Source organism: Harpegnathos saltator, unplaced genomic scaffold, assembly GCF_003227715.2.
Source record: "Harpegnathos saltator strain DR-91 unplaced genomic scaffold, Hsal_v8.6 scaffold93, whole genome shotgun sequence".
NCBI lineage: Eukaryota > Metazoa > Arthropoda > Insecta > Hymenoptera > Formicidae > Harpegnathos > Harpegnathos saltator.
The window spans coordinates 2,479,631-2,500,282 of record NW_020230721.1 but is presented as its reverse complement, the minus strand read 5'-3'; the positions used below and the strand labels follow the sequence as shown (position 1 = coordinate 2,500,282).

Below are 20,652 nucleotides of genomic sequence, written 5' to 3'. Positions count from 1 at the left end.
ATCAAAATAGCTGAGAAAGCTAATAAAGAATCAATCTCTCCCCCCCTCACCCCTCCCCCCTTTCTCCCCTCTCCCTTTCTCTCCCTCCCTCCATCCCTCCCTCCCTCTCTCCCTCCCTCCCGGGAGATCGGGAAAAAGTCACTGGAAACCTTCGATGCAAGAATGTGAACAAAGTCTTGTGCACGTTAAGGTATGTAGCCATGTGTCGGAAATAATGTTTTGTATAAGATTATTTATTTAAATTTAAATCACAAAACGAGCAAAAATTATACTTGAAAACGAAATACAAAAACCTCGTCACTCGGTATTTATCTATCTTTGTATTATATTTATCTTCCTCCTAAACATCGCCTCTCATGCGTGTTTGTTTTGTACATGTACCGAGTTTCAGGTAAACGCTCGCTTTCGCGTCTCTCGGCAACATATATTTTGTGAATGAGCTAAGTCGGGACTTTTTTCCAACTATATTGTGATCACTGAAATATATATTACCTGGATGCTAGATCAGAATCGCGAAGAGAGAGAGAGAGAGACAGAGAGAGAGAGAAGAAAGAGCGTCGCCGTGTATCAAACATAGCGTTGTGTCCTCATCTAATACCGTCCGAATCAGAAACTAAGCGGATTCTATATACATCCTCAGTGTTTACTTCCAATGATATTACAATTAACTGTTTTCATCAAATTGTACCTCAGCATTCTCACTTTTGTTACACTGTGGGCTAGACAAGGATAAGAGAGGATCTCTCTCTCCCTCTCTCTCCCCCCTCCCCCCCCCCCCCCCCCCTCTCTCTCTCTCTCTCTCTCTCTCTCTCTCTCTCACTGTGTTTGACGGATAACGTTCCAAGAACTCAATTCTATCACCTCATACGCATAAAAATGAACATTGAACTGAACAGTTTGTAAATTCTTACATATGAAAAGTATATCGCAAGATTCACTTTTTACTATATGTTTAATTTTTGCAAATTGTAATCATTTTTACTAACAGTAATTATCATATTCGGCTTATAAAACGACCCGTTAACATTTATCCAAGAGAGTTATAATTAAAAGAAACATCAGGCAAAATATTTTTAAACTCAACATAAAACTTAATATTTGTAAGAGTTTCATGTAATATTTCTCCCCATTCTAAACGTATCTCAAAATCTTTATTTAAAATAAATCTCTCATTTAATTGTAGCTGATGTTTATAAGCTAAGGTATATGCAGGATCTTTTCTACATGTAACAACTTTTGCTGTCTCTTTCAATTGTTTGTTTCCCTTCGAAACGTATAGACATTTGCTTTACAGGTCCCATCTCTTGCATAACTCGAGGGTAATGCACCAAAAGATGATGGTTCGGCTTTAACGTGTCGTTGAATAAGTCAATATATAATTTATGATGCTCACTTATCAATTCCCTCAATGAGATACAATTTTTATCGATTACTTCTTTTGCCATTATAATAGATATTATTTTCCGAAGAATTATATACAAGCGCCAAGTTTTATTTTTTTTCGGAATGAAATCGCCGATTATTAAACTTAGATATCGCAAAAGACAGGACATTTCAGCTGCTGTATAAATAATATGTTTTTTAATTAAAGTATCTTTGTTAATCGATGGCGGTATGTTAACGGAAGGATCAGTTCCGTAATCAAAAAACGAATTCTATCATTTAATGTCTGTAAAGAAAATAATTTGTCTACTTTTATTAGTGTAAATAAAATATTACCTAAACCGTACCGAGCAATTCCTTCAAATAAATCATGCATCACATCTACAGTGATATTTTTTGTAAGATGGAAATTTATGACTGAATGGAAAACACATTCCTCGAGAATACCATGAGTTTTAGCTACGGCATCTGTTGCATAATTTTCAACCGTTCGACATAATTCTTTATGTTCCGAGATGTTTTTGTCGGGTTTTTGTATTCACAAGACAAAATCTACAAGAATAATTGCAATTGAAGCTTGTCGTTAGACCGAATATGGCATGAAATCCTAAATTGTCTCCAAGTATATGTAACAATACAAAATGTAGCTTTCGTTGCGATTTTCCAATATTTATGGTTATACCATCAGTTTGAAGTTTGTTAATCTGACTAATAAGATTTGCAAAAATTAGTTTATTTCCAACTTCTACATAATCCACAACATTATGTAATTGCACTAGAAATATATTATCCAAAGTACTCGCATACTCCTTTGGTATACCACCTACAGTGCAATATACTGCACCGAGTTTATGTAAACCACGATGAGTGCCTAATGGGTTATTAATTTCAAAATCATCGAAATAAAGAATTAACGGTAAAACATTTTTGTACTGTAACTCAATGGAATGCCACATTTTGCCTTGTAATATACTTATTATTGTTTCCTTCTTTTTAATGTTTTCAATATTGGTTGTTATTTTGTTATACACATCTGGCAGTTCTACGAATTTTTGTAGAATTTTGTCTAAAGGTACAATGCATATCTTTTTATGTGTTACGAGTAGTTGTCTACTACTTTTCAAAAGTTTTGATTCAATGGATGCTTCAACGCGTATTTCTTATGGCTCTATAAAAATATTTAATGATTTAAAATAAAATATTGATTGATATTCCGAGGAATGATCTGCAAAAGTATTATCTATAATAAGAAACCTAGAAACTAAACTAGAAACATATAAAAGTTGTAACTTGCATATTTTTGTTGATAGTAAAACCTATGTTCCGGTTGTTCCGTAAATGTCAAGCGTCGAATTTCGATACGTTTGTAGTATACGCGTGCGATATATAGAAAGAAGATTATAGAAAGAAACACAAATCATCTTATATAAGATGATTTGTGTTTCTTTCTATAAATAAATATATGTATCATATAAAACTTGTGTATTTTTTTTTACTTTTCATATTGTACTATTTCGTATGGTACTATTACTTACAACATATTTGATAAGAATTAAATGTACTTTTCTTTGACTTAAGTTAATGTGGAACTAAGAGCTTTGAGTACAACCTTATCTTGCTTTAATTATATGTATAATTGATACAATTTTTCATATACGTAATAATCATTATCACATTTTAACAGAAAAATTTAAGTGTTATATATACAATGTTTTTCTCGCTTCTATAATGTGCAATTGATATAATTTTGCACATGTAACTATATTATTAAATTGTAAAGCCCTTAACTACTCGCTTTTTCTGTCCTTCTGTAGCGTCTGTAGGCCGCGATGGGCGTGACAAACGTCAAACTTTACGCAGTTATTATTTCAAAACTATAACCATTATCACGAAATGGAAGAGGACTTTTATCATCCTCTCGCTTAGCTCTACGTCCCTATGGAGTGGGTGGTTTTCAATTTTGAGACACCCTGTATATGTAATATAATTAATTACACATATTGTTGTTAAAAGCAGACGTATAGTTGCAAACATGTCATATGCAATTGAAGCAACACGATATTTCTTTACTATTCCATATATATTTGTTACAGGAAATTAGATTTGTAATCAAACCAATTACACATATTGTTGTTAAAAGTAGACATATAGTTACAAACATGTCATATGCAATTGAAGCAGCACGATATTTCTTTACTATTCCATATATATTTGATACAGAAAATTAGATTTGTAATCAAACCAATTACACATATTGCTGGTCAGAGTAGATCTATAGTTGCTACCATCTAATTTGCAATTGAAGTTACACGATATTTCTTTACTCTTGTATGCAACACGTCTTTATTCGACAGGAATTAGCATTGAAATAATACTATGCGATATTGCTTCAATTAAATGTAACAATTGTATCACAATAATATGTGTCTCAATTCAATATTTCATCTTATTCGTTCAAAGATGATATCAGGTAGTAAAAAGAAATCCATTATTTTTGCATGAAATTGAAGGCTTTAATTACCATAGTTAGAATGATCCGATTTAGATCAAATATGCGCCGTTTTGTTCGATAACTTGTTGCCATTTTGAAGGTAATTTCATTATGCCTCTCTCATAGAAGCTCTCGTCCCTATTGGCAAAAAATTGAGACAGTCGATTTTCACAAGCCTCTCTTGAAGCGAATTTTTCACCAGCAAAACTGTTCGCCATGGACAGGAACAGATGGTAATCACTTGGTGCCAGGTCCGGACTATAAGATGGATGCATAAGAACCTCCCAACCAAGCTCCCGGAGCTTCTGCCGAGTCACTATCGATGTGTATGGCCTGGCGTTGTCCTGATGGAACACAATTCCTCTCCTATTGGCCAAAGCTGGCCGCTTCTGGGCGATTGCTTCCTTCAGACGGTCCAATTGTTGACAGTACAGTTCCGAGTTAAGAGTTTTGCCGTAGGGGAGCAGCTCATAATAGATAATTCCCTGCCAATCCCACCAAACACACAGCAAAACCTTCCTGGCCGTCAATCCTGGCTTGGCCACCGTTTCCGCCGGCTCACCGCGATTCGACCACGACCGTTTTCGCTTGACGTTGTCGTAAGTGATCCACTTTTCATCACCAGTGACCAACCGCTTCAGAAATGGGTCGATTTTATTGCGATTCAGCAGCGATTCGCAGATGGAAATTCGGTCCATGAGGTTTTTTTGCGTTAACTCGTGTGGCACCCATACATCGAGCTTCTTTTTGTATCCAGCCTTATTCAAATGGTTCCAAACGGTTTTTTTGTGCAATCTTTAGCTCTTGGGCAATCGAAACAGTGCTTACATGACAGTCGGACTCGACAATGTCCATGATTTTATCGATATTTTCGACAATTGGCCTTCCAGTGCGTGGTGCATCTTTGACATCGAAATTACCGGAACGGAATCGACGAAACCAAGATTGCGCGTGATTGGCTGTTACAGTATCAGGACCATAAACACTATTCACATTTTCAGCCGCCTGGCTTGCGTTTTCGCCTTTATCGAAGAAAAACTGCAAAATATAGCGTATTTTCTCTTTGCTAGTGTCCATCTTTGACGCGTGCTCAAACAAAACTGAGTCAACTAATCACAAAACTGTCACAAAAGTTTTTTTAGTACGAAATCTCATCTTTCTAACGCCATCTAGTGGAACCCGATCGGACTTATACAACGCGAGATACAGATAACTAAAGCCATCTATTGGAAAAATAATGGATTTCTTTTTACTACACCTGATATATTGTTCTTTCATTAAAGTACTAGTCAATCACAGATACTGTTGAATTTATTGCAAATGTTTGTGTTCGCCCGTGATGTCGACATGTAATTGAATCAATGCATTTTTTTTTAATTTAATTAGATTTTATTTTCAGTGAATGGTCGACTGAAAGGTTATTTTCGATCGCAAAACGCTTGCAAGCACAGTCGCTTGAGTTGGTTCCAATCCAATTTCAGCGACTATTGTAACTTGAGCTACAATAGACCAATCAGAGGAAAGATTTTATATATCACGCTATGTAAACAACATGAGAAAATGATATCGGTTTGTGGACGGCACTTATTTATTCATTTTTGATAAAGTCACCTTCACAAATTTCATCAGTATCACAAGGATCAATGATAAAGAAATTATCAGCAAACTCGCCTACTTGCAATAAAAATTGTATTAATATTTCTGAAGGCAAGTGATTGATAAATTAGTATTTTCCACAGAAAACTTAATCATTAATTACATTCGTAACACTTCTAAATAAATTTCAGATAGCGAGAATATTGATCCAGCAAATAAACATAACCTCAAAGTGCCTAAAACAGATATCAGAAAAAGAAAGAATATAAGTCTTGATGTGAATTCTCTACTTATGGAATCATCACAGGCTGTTACTGCAGCCTGTTCAGCTTTGCCAGCATTGCTGAACAGTACAACTTCCACGCCAGATACAGAAGAAGAGAAAAATATGGTGACAGTCTTATTAAATGAAATAAAACGTGTACCTACGAGGGTGGTCCGATAAGTACTTAGCCTACAAAAGAAAAACGAAAATTTTGGAAAAGTGGCGATTTATTTCTCAACATAGTCTCCTTTCAGCTCGATACACTTCACCCAGCAATGCTCCAACTTCTTTAACCCGTCTGAAAAATACGTTTTCTCGAGGTCTGCAAAGTAGGCCTTCGTGGCGGCGATGACCTCCTCATTCGACTCAAATTTCTGCCCGGCGAGTGACTTTTTCAAGTTTGGAAACAAAAAGAAGTCGCACAGGGCCAAATCTGGAGAATACGGTGGATGGGGCAGCAGTTCGTAGCCCAATTCAACCAATTTGACCGTGGCGAGGGCGAAGATGTGAGCCGGTGCGTTGTCATGGTGGAAGAGCACTTTTTTCTTCGCCAAATGGAGCCGTTTTTTCTGCAATTCGGCGTCGAATCGGCCCAATAATTCGGCATAATACAACCCTGTGACCGTTTTGCCCTTCTCCAGGTAGTCGATGTAGATCACACCTTGTGAATCCCAGAAAACGGTGGCCATCACCTTTCCGGCCGATAGGACAGTCTTCGCCTTCTTCGGAGCACGTTCGCCGGGTGAAGTCCACTGTTTCGACTGTTCCTTGGTCTCTGGTGTGTACCAGTGGATCCATGTTTCGTCGACGGTCACGAAACGACGCAGAAACTCCTTCGGATTGCGCTTAAACAGCGTCAAACACTGCTCTGAAGTGGTCTCACGGTTGCGCTTGTTGTCCGGAGTGAGCAAACGCGGCACCCATCGCGTCGACAGCTTTCTTATGCCCAAAATTTCATGCAGGATATGACCCACGCGGTCTTTTGAGATGCCTACTGTCTCAGCTATCTCGCGCACCTTCAATCGGCGGTCTGCCAATACGAGATCGTGAATTTTTGTCATGTTATCCTCCGTGGTAGCCGTTTTCGGAGCACCTGGGCGTGGCTCATCAAAAACCGACGTGCGACCACGTTGAAACTCGTTAAACCAATTTTTGACGGTCGCCATCGAAGGAGAAGAGTCACCGTACACAGCATCCAAGCGCTCTTTGATTTCGCTGCGCGATTTCCCTTCCAAAAACAAGAATCGAATCACCGACCAATATTGCTCTTTTTCCATTTTTCTAAAATCCGCGGACACGCCCGCTTCCACACGCGGTCTAAACAAAACTACGAGTCCGATTCGGCTGAAATTTCGACAGTAGCCGTCTACGAGAATGTACTACACGATAGTAAATTTCTCTTGCAATAGTGGCGCCATCGGGCGGTGAGGCTAAGTACTTATCGGACCGCCCTCGTATGCAACAAAGAATAAAATGTTTTATCAAACTGTTGGAAATATTAGAATCATTTTAGCATGAGTGAATAATTATATAGTCATTGCTGATAGAAAATATTAAAAATATAATTGTCCTATTATAGCATATGTTATACGAGTGTAGTTGGATTCTATATGGAATATTGTCAGCAATCAGCAGAGAAAGTTATGTAAATGTTATAAAATTGATCCGATTGGTATATATTTTTAAATTCAATCGAGATTAAAAGTATACCATCAATCAGATTCACGTATTTTTATACAGTTGCAACTTTCTTCTCTATATTCTCTATATAACAGTTGTGCTGTTAAAAGAAGAAAATTCAATATGAATATTAAAAGTAATACTTTTGTAGAACATACAGTTTAATCATGAAACAATAGCCTTGCTTTGTGGTATCAACAGATTTTCATAAGATATATCATCTTATACGAGGGCGGTCTGATAAGTACTTAGCCTCACTGCCCGATGGCGCTACTATCGCAAGAGAAATTTACTATCGTGTAGTACATTCTCGTAGACGGCTACTGTCGAAATTTCAGCCGAATCGGACTCGTAGTTTTGTTTAGACCGCGTGTGGAAGCGGGCGTGTCCGCGGATTTTAGAAAAATGGAAAAAGAGCAATATTGGTCGGTGATTCGATCTTGTTTTTGGAAGGGAAATCGCGCAGCGAAATCAAAGAGCGCTTGGATACTGTGTACGGTGACTCTTCTCCTTCGATGGCGACCGTCAAAAATTGGTTTAACGAGTTTCAACGTGGTCGCACGTCGGTTTTTGATGAGCCACGCCCAGGTGCCCCGAAAATGGCTACCACGGAGGATAACATGACAAAAATTCACGATCTCGTATTGGCAGACCGCCGATTGAAGGTGCGCGAGATAGCTGAGACAGTAGGCATCTCAAAAGACCGCGTGGGTCATATCCTGCATGAAATTTTGGGCATAAGAAAGCTGTCGGCGCGATGGGTGCCGCGTTTGCTCACTCCGGACAACAAGCGCAACCGTGAGACCACTTCAGAGCAGTGTTTGACGCTGTTTAAGCGCAATCCGAAGGAGTTTCTGCGTCGTTTCGTGACCGTCGACGAAACATGGATCCACTGGTATACACCAGAGACCAAGGAACAGTCGAAACAGTGGACTTCACCCGGCGAACGTGCTCCGAAGAAGACGAAGACTGTCCTATCGGCCGGAAAGGTGATGGCCACCGTTTTCTGGGATTCACAAGGTGTGATCTACATCGACTACCTGGAGAAGGGCAAAACGGTCACAGGGTTGTATTATGCCGAATTATTGGGCCGATTCGACGCCGAATTGCAGAAAAAACGGCCCCATTTGGCGAAGAAAAAAGTGCTCTTCCACCATGACAACGCACCGGCTCACACCTTCGCCCTCGCCACGGTCAAATTGGTCGAATTGGGCTACGAACTGCTGCCCCATCCACCGTATTCTCCAGATTTGGCTCCGTGCGACTTCTTTTTGTTTCCAAACTTGAAAAAGTCACTCGCCGGACAGAAATTTGAGTCGAATGAGGAGGTCATCGCCGCCACGAAGGCCTACTTTGCAGACCTCGAGAAAACGTATTTTTCAGACGGGTTAAAGAAGTTGGAGCATCGCTGGGTCAAGTGTATCGAGCTAAAAGGAGACTATGTTGAGAAATAAATCGCCACTTTTCCAAAATTTTCGTTTTTCTTTTGTAGGCTAAGTATTTATCGGACCACCCTCGTATATCTCCTTTTTATATATCTTTTTATATATCTCCTTTTTCTAAGGAAAGGTCTGACAATATGGCACAAATAATCATATTGGACAGGTGTCATTCGTGTCATACTAAAAAATTCTTCATGATCTGTCTCATATGCCTCTTTGAATTGTTTATTGAAATATCCTAAATAATCTCTGCTTCTATTTATAGATCTTATCCACCATCTTCTTTGTCTTTTTCGTTTTAGATATAAATATATCGATATTAAATTCAAATGGTAAGCATTTAATAACAAAGAAATACTACAAATTACACAGAATTCCATTATATTTCTATTTCAATAACACACAAACACAATCGATCATTCGTATTATGTACGGGCAATATCCTGCTTTCTGATTGGTTTACACTCCGATCCAGCGACTAGTTGAACTTTGTACAAGCATCGCCATAGGACCCAGCTCATGACTTTACGACTTTACGACCCCATTATAGACGTAGCATAAGCTGCGTCCTAAAATTCACTACCAGTCACTGAAATATATACTAACTGGAACGAGCATTAGCGTACGATTCTATTGTTCGCATGCGAATAAAGAGAGAGGTTCCCTAGTTCCTCTCTTATCTTTGTCAGACCCACAATGTCATCAAAAATGGGGATGGTGAGGTACAGTTAATGAAAAAGTTAGTCGCTAAAGTAAAGAGAGTAATAAGTGAAAGGGTGAAAGAAAAGTGAGAAGTTATAAAAATTGTAAGATTATAAATAGAAAGTTAAAAAATAAAATGGTAAAATACTGTTGTATTTGCTAAGAAAGATGGTTTTCAAACAAAGATATATCATTCTTCAAGTAATACAATATTATGAAATATTATGAACACAATACAATATTATGAATACAATATTATGAACAAACGTAACTTCTGATAATTTATTTAAATGTTGGATTTATTAGTTTTATATTTTATATGTAGATTTCCGAAAGGAGAAAGCATATTAAATGAATGGTTGCGTGTTATACTGACTGTGAAGGAAGTAAAGTCAAATTTGCGAGTGTGCCATACTTATTTTGATAAATCGGATTATTATCGAAGCGCTAATAAACTTATATTAAACTTATATTAAAAGAAACTGCAATCCCAAATATTTTTCCACGACTTATTTTGATAGATATCACTAATTATAAAAAAATATTAGCCCAAAATACTGCAAAATCATGCATTATGAATGAAAATACTATATCTATACATAATAATAAGTACAAGATACAGACAAATTCTTGTCAGATGAACCATTACAAAAGAAAAAAAAGGACGAGAAAGAAATACAAGTATCTCCTGATATAAAGGTAAATTGATTTGTCAAATTACTTTATTCTTATTCCTTTTTTTGTATCCTGTTTATTAATTTTTGAATTGTATTTTAATTAGAATGTATTAACACAAATATCTCCACAACGATTTAAATTAAGTGATCGAGAAGAAAAATTGAAGCGTGAGAATAATATTTTGAGATGTAGATTATACCGAAGAAACTTAAAACTGTCAAATGTAAGAGATATGTTGCAGCGTTTAAAAGATGCAGGTAACTCATCAGATGAGTTAGAAGAAATACTCTTCACACAGTTTAGTGGTTTGAAATTGGATTTATTAAACAATGAATTGAAGAATAAAGATAAAAAGTTTGAGAGAACGTACTCAGATAAAATAAAAATGTTTGCATCTACGTTATACTATATTTTTACTCTCCAAAAGCATATAATTTTGTTCGTGAGTACTTAAGTCTACTTCATGAAATAACATTACGGAGATATGTTGCATATTTTTCTTGCGAAATAGGTTTTCTTGATACCGTTTTTCAGTTTCTAAAAAAAGAAAGTATTGACTGTGACTATTTAAAAGATGTAGCTTTAATAATAGACTCAATGTCCATTAAGTCTAGTGTAATATATGACCACAATAATAGTATATTAAAAGGATATGTAGATTATGGATTTGTTGAGAAAAATCTAAAATTACAATATAACGAAACAGGATATTGCTTCAGAAGCTCTAGTATTTCAGATTGTTTCATACAACACTAAATTTAAGATTCCAGTAGCTCACTTTTTCGTAAATAAAATTACAAGTGACAATCAAAGTAAATTACTTCTTGAGGCAATAAAAAGATTGTATGATGCTGGAATTATAGTGCGCTCTATTACCTGTGATGGAGCAAAAGTTAACTTTTCTACAATGATAAATTTAGGCTGTTGCTTTACCTCACAACTCATTTTAAACACCCATATAATAATTCTAATATATATGTAATATTTGATGCATGCCACATGGTAAAATTATGTAGAAATGTTTTCGCAAAGAAAAATTTATATTTAGCTAGTGGAAAGATAGCGTTTGAATATGTAAGAAATTTACGCAAGATGCAAGAGGAAATTGGTTTCAAATTTGCTAATCGTTTGAATTCTATACATATCGATTATAGCAATAAAAAAATGAAAGTTTCTTTAGCAGCGCAAGTGATAAGTTGTAGTGTCGCTAATGCTATTGACTATTTAAGAAGCGATAAATGTGAACTACTTCAGGATAGTTACGCGACTACTGAGTTTATCCGAATATTTGATAGATTATTCGACTTGTTGAATAGTAGGAATTCATATGGCAAAGGATTAAAAGCACCACTTTCTTTGTCTAACTTTAACTACTGGAATGATGTTTTAAATGAATCAGAAATATACATCCGTAATCTAACATGTGAAGGAAAATCAATATTACAACATCAAAGGCACACTTTTGCCCTTGGATTTTTGATTGATATAAAAAATATTCGTGGACTAGCAATAGATCTATTGAGTAAAATAGAGAAACCTTTAAAATATTTTCTTACATATAACTTCTCAAGACCACATAGAATTGTATTCTTGTTGTCTTCATTCACGTGGTGGTTTCAATAATAATCCTGATATTTAGCAATTTCTGTGGTCTGTACGGCGACTTTTGTATAAAAATGTTGTGACTGCAAGTTTTAATGCTAACTGTTTATCAGATATTTGTGACTCTATACCCATTTATGAATTTCGATCAAATAAAAGAATTCTCTATGAAAATACTGTTGATGATAGCGTACAATTTACTGATGAAATGCTTCAGGTTCTTAATGAGAACAATTTCTCGAATTATGGAGAAAATATTCTCTATTATATAAGCGGTTATATTGTTTCCAAACTTGTGAAGACATGCAATTGTTCTTACTATCATGAAATATTACTTGCGCCATTCAATGCTCGAGACCATGATTACGTTAATAATTCAAGTGATCGCGCGTCTTTTTTCACTTTTATAAATAAAGCACAGCAGATTCAGCTATGTATTGTCGTCGAAAAAAACTTTTCTACGCCAAACCATTTGTATGGCAAACAATTCTTGCATGAGAAGCAATTTTCATGTGAACAAAATTCACAAATTGTCGTCGAAAAAAGTCTTTTTACGCCAAATCGTTTGTATGGCAAACAATTCTCGTACGAGAAATAATCTTCATGTGAACAAAATTCACAAATTGCTATCGAAAAAAGCTCTATGCTAAATTCATTATGTGATAATTCGCAAACACAGGAAGTTAATCTACTACAAGCACGTGAGATCAATGATATTAATAACCCAGTAGTAACAGAATCAGACGAAATAAATGTACAAAGTAAGAGTTTAAAATTATTTTATTTTTAATGTTAATAATATTATCTTTAATACTAAGATAACCAAATCTATACAAGCAAATTTGCGCAGTATCTGTAAATTGTTTTGGCAGCTTATTAGTAGAAATACAACAAAATTTACTAACAGAGTATAATGACAAATTGACGGTAAAAACTGAGTAGAATATGTCGTTCCATCCACCAATAATGTGCTATAAAATTATATTAACATGCTCTGTCAATAAGACACAAGCTGGTTGCAGATATAAACAGCTATAATCTCTGATCAAACTTACTATTAATCAGCTGACATACTATTATAACTATTTTTTTATTTAATAAATTTGTTTTTTATTGAAGCTATTTTTTTATCGAATAAATTTATATGTAACATAAAATACCTACAATTTATATAATAACTTTCTTTTTAGATTTCAATGTTGTTTCAACTCTTTCTCCATTAGTTACGGTTACCGATATTGGTAATAACTTTATTTTACATTTATCTCATTATTGTGTCATTATATATTTATATTATTAATAATAATATATTATATATATTTTTAATATATGATACTTTAACTTACTACACTCTAATCAAAAGCAATATAATCAAAGTAAATTCATACATTATTTCATACATTGTTTCAACTTATTCTGTTTTAGAAAAACTGATTCCAATTTGTGTGGAGACGTTAAAGTATGTACAAAGTATCGACAAAAGACTGAAAGTTTTGCAGAGGTATTAACGTAGAAGAGTCTATGAATATATTCGATGACATACTTCCTATAAATTCCATACAGAACCTTAAAAGATTTGAGGAAAACTTGGAAATGGTTGAAACAAAAGTCAATTTTGTAAGTTAATTATTAAATAATACTTTATTATTAAAAATATGTATTATAAAAGTAGTAGTAAATTTAATTATATAATTTATATAATTTATTATTTATTTTATTGTGTATTAATATTATTAATATGTTCATGAACAATTAAATTGTATACCTTCAGGTAGAATTTATGAAAAAAATCGGAAGAAAAAGTGTTAAAAATTTGGTGCAACGATGTATGAGCCGCTTATTTACAAATGAATTCGGTATAGACTGTTCTTGGTATGGTCGTAGGAATAATCATCGCATGTGCGATTTGAAATGCATTCGCATCATAAAAGGTAAACTATTTTGACAAGTTGCATATTTTTATTTCTAATCCAAATTAGTAAGGATTTTATTTTTAATATTAACTCTACTACTGAATATGTTATTAGATGCGTTAAGAGCCAAAGGTGTTGACGAATGCGACTTTGAAACTGCAGCAAGCGAATGGTTTCGTCTTTGCAAACTACAATACGATCGAGAAAATAAAAAGATATTAGCCGATAATAATGATTCACACGAAATAAAGACGTAGCTTTCACTGCATTTTCTACTTACATATACTGTTACGTAAAAGTTAAAAATCTCAGTTTTTTGTTATTTAAATTATGTCTTTATGTAGATTATGCCTTTTTAAATTATATTGCAAAAGTTATATTTTTTCTTCTTCTTCTTGACTTATGTTAGAATGCAATATATTATAGTAAACACATATGTAACGATGTTATTAATTTCATTATACATATATATATAAATAAATGTGTTATATTTTTTATATTTTATATATAATTACTTTATAATAATTATTTTAATACAATATATTTAAATATTATAATAAATGAAATAGAAAGATTTAAATGTAATATTTTTAAATACTTTAAGATACATATCTGCCCAACTGTAATATATATATGTATGTACGTTTCTTCGCAAATAAAAATTAAATATGTTTCTCTCTATTTCTATTTTAATTCAATATGTTATAAAAATTATTTGTTACACATAAGGATACCTTTATATGTGACAAATATTTATAACATTTTTAATTAAAATATAAATAAGCAGAAAATCTAATATTTTTATACGTACATATATTGCATTATACAAATATAATATATACTTACAAGAAACATCCGTGAAGTGTTCCGATTTCGACGAAACTTGGCATGTTTGTAGAGTAACCAATAATAAGAGACCAATAATAAGATCATATTTTTTTATTGACAATAGCTCAAGCTTAAGGGATGAAACTGCCCTTCATAATTCTATCCTCTTTATATGCTATCTCATATCATTTATATGCATATCTCAATAATTATTGCAAATATGTAAAAACTTTTTAAACAAAATTGTACGGCATAAAGAGTTATGAAACTTTGAGGGGCAGTTTCACCCCTTAAACCTGAGCCATTGTTGATAAAAAAAATATGGGTTTCTTATTTTTAGCTACTCTACAAATATGCAAAGTTTCATCAAAATCGGAAACACACACTTCCTTGTTTGTTATATTATATGACATATAAAAATATGTAATATATACGTTTATGTTACATTACATCATATGAGAAAATACGTAACATGTATGTCTATGTTCCGTTACAGTAATATATTATTTGTAATATACCTGATATATAAATGATATATTCAAAGTTGCTGACATAGAGCCGTACTAAAATGTTACATTTACCTACACAAGTAATATTACATGTAATATTCATAACATTCGTGTAATATTTGCATATATGTTATATACTGTAGTTTGCTGGAATACTATTCTAATACTATGTTTTATTTCCTGCTGCCGTGTAAAGACCGCAGTACGAATTGAAGGGTAACGCTACTGACTAAATTTTATGAGATTTTAATTAAATTTACTTACTTGCACATTTTTGGGTTACAATTTACAGCACATTATTATATTTTACACCAACAGAAGCGTAGTAAACTAAACAAAAATTTTATAAATATGTGAAATCGCAATGTGTGCAGTATTACTACCTTAAATCGCGAATTCACTAACATAATCGCATAAACCGACGATAATCTCGTCCGTGTGCGTCAGTCAAGCGCTACCGATGGCCAAGGGACCCCTCGGTAGAATTACCGTTTACGACCGATACTTGTTCATTTTGAACGACGCGCGTCGGTGAGGAGCTGTACAGAATAGCTCAGACCGACAAATGTCTGTAAGAAGCGTTACCGACACCGACAATTGTCGGTAGACGTGTACAGAATAGCGCTCCAGAAAAGGAGATTATGCACTGCTTGTTTTATGGCCTATATGCCACCAAATTTTGAAGAACTAGGAAATCGTCGTTTGTAATTCATAGAGGAAATTATAACCCTAATTTAAAATTATATTGCTTTCATTGTTTTACAAGTTTTAGAAGAAAGAGGAGCTGGCAGCGAATGCCAGGAATGCATAGGAGAAATTTTAGAAACAGGATTATATGATTTTATGAGGAAAAAGGAGTTATTTGTAAAACGAAGATATTAGAAAAATCTAACATTAAAAATATTTATATATTAGTTTATATTCTATATTATATTATATTAAACCCAATTATATTATACTCAAATATTAGATTATATTATATTGACCAAATAAAATATTGTACCAATCTATTTAAAGGAAGGCTATACCAAATCATCTTATAAATATTTACAAATAATGTTCGCATATGTTGTCGCGTCAGATGGTTGAACGGCCGTGACGCAAGGATGCCAGAACACCCTTATCAGAAGGATCGGAGTTAGAGATGCTAGTAGACTCGGATCTCGTGCGGCCTTTTCGAGTCGTAAATCCGAACCGAGAAACCCGAGCAACGCTCGTAAGAAATAGATCGACGAGCGCTAATGTGAAACGACCGTCATTTCGGAAGGCCTGCCCTTTCGGACTCAACGGCCAGCAAGATGCCACGGTAAAAAGGAACTGTGGCCAAGCACACGAAAGTGCTGAGCTCTGTCACACTAGAAGCGACTGAGTCGTTTCTGCGGCGAAACGCCGATGTCCTGTGGACGCTTGAAACGAGAGCTCAGCGTGCTCAAAGACGCGATCGCGTCGCTTGTCAAATCGCCAAGATCCTTGACGGATACTTGGAAGAGAGAGAGAGTTCGCAAACTCCGAAGGAGACGGCCCTGCCGCTCCTGAAAGCCAAGTTCCTCGACGGACGCTTGGAAACAGAGTTCACCCGTCCCACACGGAGGCGACCATGGTGTAAGAATATAAGGTGAACCATTCCCGTGGATGCGTAGTAGCCACCAATCAGAAATTTGCCCCAAACTTTAAAACACCAATATGGCGACACATTGAAACAAGTGAGGTATTTTAGTTGAGTGTATTTTTTTCGGTGTTTTTTATTGTTTGCACGCAAGATCAGTGTATATATATAATTATAAGGATTATAAAGATAATTATAAGTTGGATATTACTGAACTGAACAAATAAAGCAAATGTTTAAAATAAAACAATTGTAAATGCTATGTCAACAGTAATCTACTGCATATTTGGTTATGTTTACAGATACAATGCCATCGTGTTGTATAAAGAATTGCAAAAGTCGTACATTTTACACCGACAAAAAAAATATAACATTCTTTAGATTTCCAAAGGAAAAAGTGATATTAGAGAAATGGATAAATGCTTGTGGAAAGAGTGAAGACAACATAAAAATTAATTCTGGTGAGTTGATATCAATGATACTTTCTATATAATATAACATAGCTAATTGATCTGTAAGGCAATATTCAATCAGTTTTTTGTCTCTTTTCTTTAACTGAACTGGCTGCACTAATGCATAAAATATACATACACATTGAAGCAAATAAAGTATACATACAAGATTTTTATATCTAAGTTTGCATAAATTTCTTGTACTAGTACAACTAATTCAGCTAACAAGAGAATAAACCACTTATGTTTGAGGATGTTTTAAATATAAGATCACAAACTATAAATACCAGTCATATTATATATGTCTTCTATTTAATAAATGTAATTGTGTATCAATGATTTAGCAACTTTCATTAACTAGACACAAATTGTGATAGAGTAAGAAAATGCAGAACAACCAATAACTGCAAATAAAATTTACTTTTTGTGATATGATTTTATCATAGGTATATTATAGGACTATATAGAGTATAATATGAATATTGTATAATTGTAGGAAGGATATGCAGTCTTCATTTTGAAGATAACTGTTTTGTAATGCGATGGACATAGCCAAAATCTACTAAAACATGTATGAAACAAATGAAACGACTCAAGGAGGGTTCTATTCCCACAAAAATGTTACTATTGGATAAAAGCAGGAAAAGAAGAAACAAAAAAGGAATAATGTCAGATAGTGATCATGTTTCTGTAATGACAGGAAAAATGTATGTATTTTGCCATTGTTAACAGTAGTATGTACAGTCTTTCTTTATGTCATTGTGTTATATGCATTATATACCACTTTAAGTGCTATTTATAGTTTCTGAAATATTAAGATCAAATTATGAATATTGCTAAATGTAATACTTTTATTATTATTAATTATTTAACAATGTAATTATTTGTCAGGTTAAACACCGAAATATCTAAACAGCAAATGAGCGAATTACCCACTTGTCTACAGATTGAACAATGTATCCAGGAAAATATATATAGTGAAGAAGATAATTTTGATAAACAGAACTCTCTTATATCATTGAACAACGTGCTAAGAGAAAATGAGTACGTACTTTTTACTGTATTTTAAACTTACACAATAGAATTAGTGCGTATGCTGAGTTTGGTTGTAATACTAAAGTATTATTTTGTAAAATAATGCGTGAAAATAATATATTTTTGCGTTTTGTAGAAACCAAAAAAGTGGAAACTATGATGTATCTGAGACGTTATTGCAAAAGTTACGATGTTTTGAAAATGAAAATAAGAAACTTTTACAAGAGAACAAACAACTCAAGAAGAAAAATGAACAATTGAACACACAAGTAGAACAACTGCAGATAAGTGTTATGCAAAATGCTTCTATGATACAGGTAATGGAAATAGATAAAAGGAAAGAAGCAAATAAAATAGTCGTTAATACGTTGTGAAAGGTACACCAGGACAGATAAAAAGTATTATGTCACCGAATAATACTCGTAAAAAATGGTTATCCGAGGATATCATGCGTCTATGACCATGTTTACACAACAACTTTATCTAACTAATTAACTATATTATAAAAATATGTATGTATAGGCATAAAGTTGAAAATCGTCAAAATAATTCAAATTATTGGGGGTAACCTAACCTAACCTAACCTAACCTAAACTAACCTAACCTAACCATACTAAAACCTAACCTAACCTAACCTAATTCAAATACAATGGGAAGACATTAGTGAATACTTATGTGTATAAACTTAATATTAATTATTAATATTAAAAAATAAAGCAAATTTTAAGAATATGTTTAAAATATTAAGGAAGACAGAACGCAGTATAATAGATGTACCAGCTACTATACTATATTTTACAAAACTAAATAAAATATTAATTGTACTAAAAAGTAAACAAGAAAATAAATGCTACATGTTTTATCAAAAACAAAGGAAACAATCTTATAATTTGTACTACAGCTTCGTTTTATCTTTGTTGCATGTAAATTAAAATAAAAACATTTATAATTTGTCTAAAATTTTACCCATGAATTCTAGCATTTGCTTTTTAAAGTCCATGTTTTCTTTGTGCCTCTGATCACTGTTGTTCTCAGCCAATTTCTGACTTCGTAAAATTGATTCAGTAATGTTTGATGTACTTTCTTGTGCCTTGCGCTTCCGAGAATTTGAATAGCTAAATTTTTATTACTTGAGTTTGCATTGTTACATATATTTGCATTTGATAAGTTAGATTCTCTATTAGATCTGGAATTAGAACACATACTGCTTGAAGAGGCTATTGCTGGAGGCGACATAAAAGGTCGTTCACCAAGCAAAGATTCCATGACTTCCATATAAGGCCATGTTCTAAGATTATTCCCTGATTTGCTATTGTGATCTTTTATAGATTTATAAGTTCGTGTCATTCCGTGAAATTTTGAAAGATATTGAGGTCCAGTGACATTATAGCCTTTAACAGATAATGCTGATGCAATATTATTCCATACTTTTTTCTGGGACATTTTACCCGATACAATGTTATTTTCTTGCAGCCGATACTTTTCTACCAGCAATAGAATTGCCGCATGAGACCATTTAAACATTGATTCATTATTATCCTCAGAATTGGAAGACTCCATTGAAAGACTTGCTGCATCAAAATCTGAATCTTGTGATTTTGCTCTTTTTAGAAGATAAGTAGCAAATATCGTATCTAAAAGAATAACGAATAATATCTATATATTAAAGGAGACATAAATCGATCACATTCTTTTATTTTAATCTAATTTATTAATTTCCATTATATCAACTGATCTATCTTCTATACTTGGATAATTATTAGCATATAGAATACTTATATAACCTCTGTCATCATAATTACCATTTTCTGCACGCGCTGCATCATTTGGCGATACTTTTATTGTGTATGTCACGTCGTTTTCATCTAAAAGATGAATTTCGACATTTTCAGATATTTGACTAAGTGGTTGAGCCATTGTGAATACAGTTTCTCACAGTTTAATAAATTGTCTTTATTTGACTTTTGACGCAATTGGTTGCCTGGTTGCACATTTTAAAAGAACAGATCATAGACTAACACTTTAAAGCACAATCGAACGTTTGAGGAGAGAATAAGCGCCAATTAGCGCTAATAGCATTTGTTGCCCTACCTCGAAAATGATAGCGAAAAATTGCGCGAATAATGACGTCACGCTGCTTTGAGAGTGATGTCATTATCAATTTTATAGCGCCACAAAGCGTCTCCTCGAACGGTCTTAGATACTTATTGTGCGAATAGCGTGCTCCCCGAACGCACCCATTATAATTTTATTACATATGTATATATAATTACATACATATATATAATTTTATATATTTCCATTTATCTATAATACTATTCAACATTTCATCAAAACTGTGTTTAAACTCAGCGCTACTTTTGGGGCAAATTTCTGATTGGTTCTTGCTACATTCAGCCGCCATTATGCGCAATGGTTCACTTTATATTCTTACACCATGGAGGCGACCAAAGCTCGCTCCTGAATTGTG

General features: G+C 33.8%; 3 protein-coding genes across 7 annotated transcripts; 2 read left to right on the top strand and 1 right to left on the bottom strand.

Annotated features, from left to right (window-relative positions):
- Positions 1-13,574: 13,574 nt before the first annotated feature.
- On the top strand, positions 13,575-14,131 carry LOC112590629 (uncharacterized). Its single transcript, XM_025307754.1, has 2 exons — positions 13,575-13,770; positions 13,867-14,131. Exons 1-2 carry the CDS (start codon positions 13,620-13,622, stop codon positions 14,007-14,009), a joined length of 294 nt encoding a protein of 97 aa, XP_025163539.1. The 5' UTR covers positions 13,575-13,619; the 3' UTR covers positions 14,010-14,131.
- A 1,945-nt stretch (positions 14,132-16,076) lies between these two features.
- On the top strand, positions 16,077-19,015 carry LOC109503714 (uncharacterized). 3 transcript variants are annotated; one of them, XM_025307752.1, is made up of 5 exons: positions 16,077-16,792; positions 16,998-17,156; positions 17,644-17,854; positions 18,039-18,191; positions 18,319-19,015. In XM_025307752.1, the coding sequence occupies exons 3-5, from the start codon at positions 17,721-17,723 to the stop codon at positions 18,554-18,556; spliced, it is 525 nt and encodes a 174-aa protein (XP_025163537.1). In that variant the 5' UTR covers positions 16,077-16,792; positions 16,998-17,156; positions 17,644-17,720; the 3' UTR covers positions 18,557-19,015. The 3 variants fall into 3 exon arrangements, with proteins under 3 accessions (XP_025163537.1, XP_025163536.1, XP_025163538.1); XM_025307751.1 differs by having other exon boundaries at positions 16,077-16,797; XM_025307753.1 differs by having other exon boundaries at positions 16,077-16,805.
- A 69-nt stretch (positions 19,016-19,084) lies between these two features.
- LOC112590628 (uncharacterized) lies at positions 19,085-20,155 on the bottom strand. 3 transcript variants are annotated; one of them, XM_025307750.1, is made up of 3 exons: positions 19,985-20,155; positions 19,388-19,816; positions 19,085-19,297 (listed from the first exon to the last, which is right to left on the bottom strand). In XM_025307750.1, the coding sequence occupies exons 1-3, from the start codon at positions 20,097-20,099 to the stop codon at positions 19,158-19,160; spliced, it is 684 nt and encodes a 227-aa protein (XP_025163535.1). In that variant the 5' UTR covers positions 20,100-20,155; the 3' UTR covers positions 19,085-19,157. The 3 variants fall into 3 exon arrangements, with proteins under 3 accessions (XP_025163535.1, XP_025163533.1, XP_025163534.1); XM_025307748.1 differs by having other exon boundaries at positions 19,085-19,816; XM_025307749.1 differs by having other exon boundaries at positions 19,085-19,789.
- Between the last annotated feature and the right edge of the window lie 497 nt (positions 20,156-20,652).